This window comes from Nicotiana tabacum, chromosome 4 (genome assembly GCF_000715075.1).
Source record: "Nicotiana tabacum cultivar K326 chromosome 4, ASM71507v2, whole genome shotgun sequence".
Classification (NCBI taxonomy): Eukaryota; Viridiplantae; Streptophyta; class Magnoliopsida; order Solanales; family Solanaceae; genus Nicotiana; species Nicotiana tabacum.
This window is the reverse complement of record NC_134083.1, coordinates 89706697-89710974: the sequence shown is the minus strand read 5'-3', so window position 1 is coordinate 89710974 and position 4278 is coordinate 89706697. Positions and strand designations below refer to the sequence as shown.

The 4278-nt window shown below is 37.6% G+C and overlaps 1 protein-coding gene across 1 annotated transcript; it reads left to right on the top strand.

The window, feature by feature from the left end:
• Nucleotides 1-398: 398 nt before the first annotated feature.
• On the top strand, nucleotides 399-4065 carry LOC107780066 (receptor-like protein Cf-9 homolog). Its single transcript, XM_075250950.1, has 2 exons — nucleotides 399-2920; nucleotides 2957-4065. Exons 1-2 carry the CDS (start codon nucleotides 828-830, stop codon nucleotides 3900-3902), a joined length of 3039 nt encoding a protein of 1012 aa, XP_075107051.1. The 5' UTR covers nucleotides 399-827; the 3' UTR covers nucleotides 3903-4065.
• The last annotated feature ends 213 nt before the right edge of the window (nucleotides 4066-4278 follow it).

Sequence of the window (4278 nt, the reverse complement as noted above, 5' to 3'; positions counted from 1 at the left end):
TAAGAAAATGGGTGTCTTGTCCCTTTTTTTTTTACAACGGGCAATCATTAAATTCAATAAGGATCTTGCTGATGTATTTTTTCCATTATGAATGCCAAAGCCAGACAACACAAATAAAGAATTCCTATCTAATGAGGGAGCCTGAGAGATCTGACTATCCAGTCAAACAAAGCAAGAGAGTTGACATTTAATATATAAACAACTAAACAAACCTCTATGCAGCTTTGACTGCAATTCTTGATTTGTACTTGTTCTAGAATGAGTCGAGGAAATATGCCTCATGAGGTATAAAATCTCTGTTGGGATTTGAATCTTGATCTCTGCTGTATTTCATCTCACTTCATTGACCACTAGATGCCGAGTGTCTTGTCATTTATGCAGCCGCAATCATTAATTCCAATAGCATCGTGCTGAAGTATTTCTCCATTTTGAATGTCAAAGATAGAATAAACAATTGAAGGAATTCCAATCAAATGGGGGAGCCTGTATGATCGTCAGTCAGAAAGAAACAATAGAGTTGACATTTAAGATATAGACAAACCTCCGTGGACCTTTGACTGCAAATTTTTAAGCTGCTTCAAGATTTGACAATCAATGACGTTGTACTTGAGGATCTCATTACTTGTTCTAGAAGGAGTCAAGGAGATGTGCTGAGACTCTGAGGTATAAATCTTGTTCCTGGCCCAGTCTGAATTGCTTGTACATTCCCCTACTTTCATTTGATGCAATATACTCTATAGAGGTAACAATGAATCTTATTACATTATTTGTTGATCTGAAAATGTATCATTCTTTGTAGTTTTAAGTAAAATATTCAATTTTTGCAGATGGGCTGCCTATTTCTTGTCCTGGTTTTTGTGTTACAATATCCAATTATTGTTCTTTCAAGTGTTTTGTGCAGCCAAGACCAGAGCTTGGCTTTGCAGCAATTGAAGCTTAAACTGACCATAGATGAATCTTCTTCTTCTGATTGTGAATCCAATGGTCACCTTCCCTACCCAAAGACAATTTCCTGGAATAAAAGCACTGATTGCTGTACCTGGGATGGAGTAACGTGTGATAGAATTACAGGTCAAATAACTGGGCTTGATCTTAGTTGCAGCCAACTTCATGGGACAATTGATTCCAACAGCACCCTCTTCCAACTTTCTCATCTGCTAAAGCTTAATTTAGCATACAATGATTTCTCCCCTTCCCAAATTTCAAGCAAATTTGGCTGGTTTCCAAGTTTGGCACATCTTAATCTCTCGCATTCAGGCTTTTCAGGCAAAATCCCTTCAGAAGTATCATACCTATCTAAGTTGATTTCACTTGATCTTTCCGCAGGTCTTGAGGAGTTGAGATTTGGACCTCACACTTTCAAATTGCTCCTTCAAAACTTAACCCAACTAAAAGAGCTTCACCTCACCTCTACATACATCTCTTCAGCACTGCCATCAAACTTCTCCTCTTCCTTGGAAGTCCTGAATCTTCTTAGCACCGAATTGTCTGGGAAAGTCCCAGATCACATTTTTCATTTACGAAGATTGCAAATCCTTAACCTAGGGAGCAACTTGTATCTCAAAGGGCATTTGCCAAAAATGCAATGGAACAGTAGCAGCTCTTTAAAGGAGTTAGATCTTTCTTCATCAGGCTTTTTCGGGAATGTACCAGATGCTATTGGTCATCTCAGCTCTTTAAGTTTCCTAGATTTCTCAAGTTGCTACTTCTCTGGAACCATTCCTCAATCTATAGGGAATCTAACAAAGCTCAATAATTTGCGCCTCTTCTCGAACAACTTCAATGGTTCACTGCCATCAACAATCTCAAATCTGGTGCAACTTGTTGAATTTGATATTTCATCTAACAACTTTAGTGGTGATATTCCAAATATTTTCAGTAACTTCACCAAGCTCAAATCTTTATCCCTTGCAGATAACTTGTTCACAGGGTTGTTTCCATCCTCAGTTACAAACCTAACAAAGCTGGAGAGTTTAATACTCTCTAATTGTTCAATTGCTGGTCCTATTCCTTCTATCGCCACTGGATTCCCAAACCTCATTTTGCTCTTCCTATCAGATAACTTGCTTACTGGGGAAATACCATCTTGGATATTTGATCTTCCTTCCTTAAAATTCTTACAGATGAGAGCCAATCATCTTACTGGTCAACTTAAGGAATTTGGATACAACTTGCTAGAAGTTCTTGATGTTGGTGACAATAAGCTGCATGGACCTATCCCAAGATCATTCTCCAAACTTGTGAACTTGACAACACTAGATCTTTCTACGAACAACCTTTCTGGTGGTCTAGACATTGGTATGTTTTCAAACTGCAAACAACTTAGACGTCTTGGTCTTTCTTTTAACAATCTGTCGGTGTTTTCCAGCCACAAAGATATGGCCTTGCCGAGATCTATTGGAAGATTGTATGCATCTTCCTGCAATATAAGGGAATTAAATTTCTTACAAGCTGCAACGAGAATTGGTCAATTAGATCTTTCCAACAACAAGATCTATGGTAAAATTCCTGATTGGGCGTGGTCTGATTGGCAAAGCTCATTGTTTTATCTGAATCTTTCAAGCAATTTTCTAACTGCTATTGACCCACTTCATGACTTTGAAAATCTTGTTTATCTTGATCTTGGATCGAACTTGATTCAAGGAGAAGTACCTGCTCCACCTCCCTATATGTTCATCTTCATAGTGTCAAACAACAACTTCTCTGGGAAATTACCTTCACCACTATGCAAAATGAGTTCCCTAATGATTCTTGATTTGTCCAATAACAGCCTGACTGGAGTTATTCCAAAATGTTTAGTAAACATGAGCAGAAATCTCTCAGTGTTGGACCTGCATGACAATCAATTTCATGGGACACTTCCAAAAAATTTTGGTAAGGGAAGTAGTCTAAGAAGTCTCAATCTGCGGAAAAATAAACTAGAAGGAACATTGCCATGAACCCTGGCCAATTGCAGAGCGCTGGAGGTACTTGATCTTGGAGAAAATTCCTTGAATGATACATTTCCCAAATGGCTGGGAACACTTCCTAGGCTACAGATTCTAAGTTTGAGATCCAATAGGTTACATGGCCCCGTTACCACTTCTATAAACCAAGTTTTGTTCTCTAAGTTGAAAATCCTTGATCTCTCTTATAATGACTTCACTGGAAATTTAACAGAAAGGTTTTTCAGGAATTTGAAAGCCATGACGATTGTAGATCCAAGGGGAACTCCCCTAACGTATATTGGAGAATATCTATACCATGATTCCCTGACAGTGGCTATAAAAGGGCAGCAGCTCCAACTTGTGAGGATTCTTTCTATTTTCACAACCATTGATTTCTCACATAACAAATTTGAAGGTGATATACCAAAATCCATTGGCAATCTTGGTTCACTTCGAGGATTGAATTTGTCCCATAACAGCCTTATGGGTCCTATTCCTCAGTCCTTTGAGAATTTATCTGTTCTTGAGTCATTAGACCTGTCATCAAATCAACTCTCGGGGAAGATTCCTCAAGAACTTGCGACTCTGAAATTTCTTGCTGTCATGAATCTCTCAAAGAACCACCTGGTCGGACACATACCTAGAGGTCAACAGTTCGATACATTTGAAAATGATTCATATTTAGGAAATGCTGGATTATGTGGATTTCCCTTGTCTAGGAGCTGTGCAGATAGTGGGATGCCGCAACAACCTCCTTCATTTGAGGCCGATGAAGAAGAAGATGATCGAGGTTTTATGGATTGGAGAGCAGTGGTAATTGGATATGGTTGTGGAATGGTATTTGGATTATTTATGGGATATGTCATTTTCTTAACAGGGAGACCTAAATGGTTTGTGAGAATTGTCAACGAAGAAGGATACAGGATGGTTAAGAAAATTGAAGCAAAGAGAAGACGTCTGAAAAGAAGACGATGAAGTAATAGAAAAGTCTGTATAGTTCATGCATAATTGCCTTCTTTTTTTTTTGTATTTTTCTGGTAGAATTTGATAATTGAACAATTCTAAAACACCATCAATATAGAATCTATTACTGACAAAGATGAATAGAGCTTTTCATACATGTATTTGGGTTGCAGTTAGTGAGGTTAATTTTACTTGTGCTCTTCATACTAATTTTCTTCGACTGAAACTTGAATGATCTATTTTAAATATCTGTTAACTTTTGTTATTATCTTGTTAACTTTTTTTGAATCAAATTTAATGTGTCTGACAGATAAAGTTATCTTTTCTTTATTAAATCAGGAGTATCCAAGAGTAGGTTGAGATATACCTGAAGATAAATCCCTTTGCA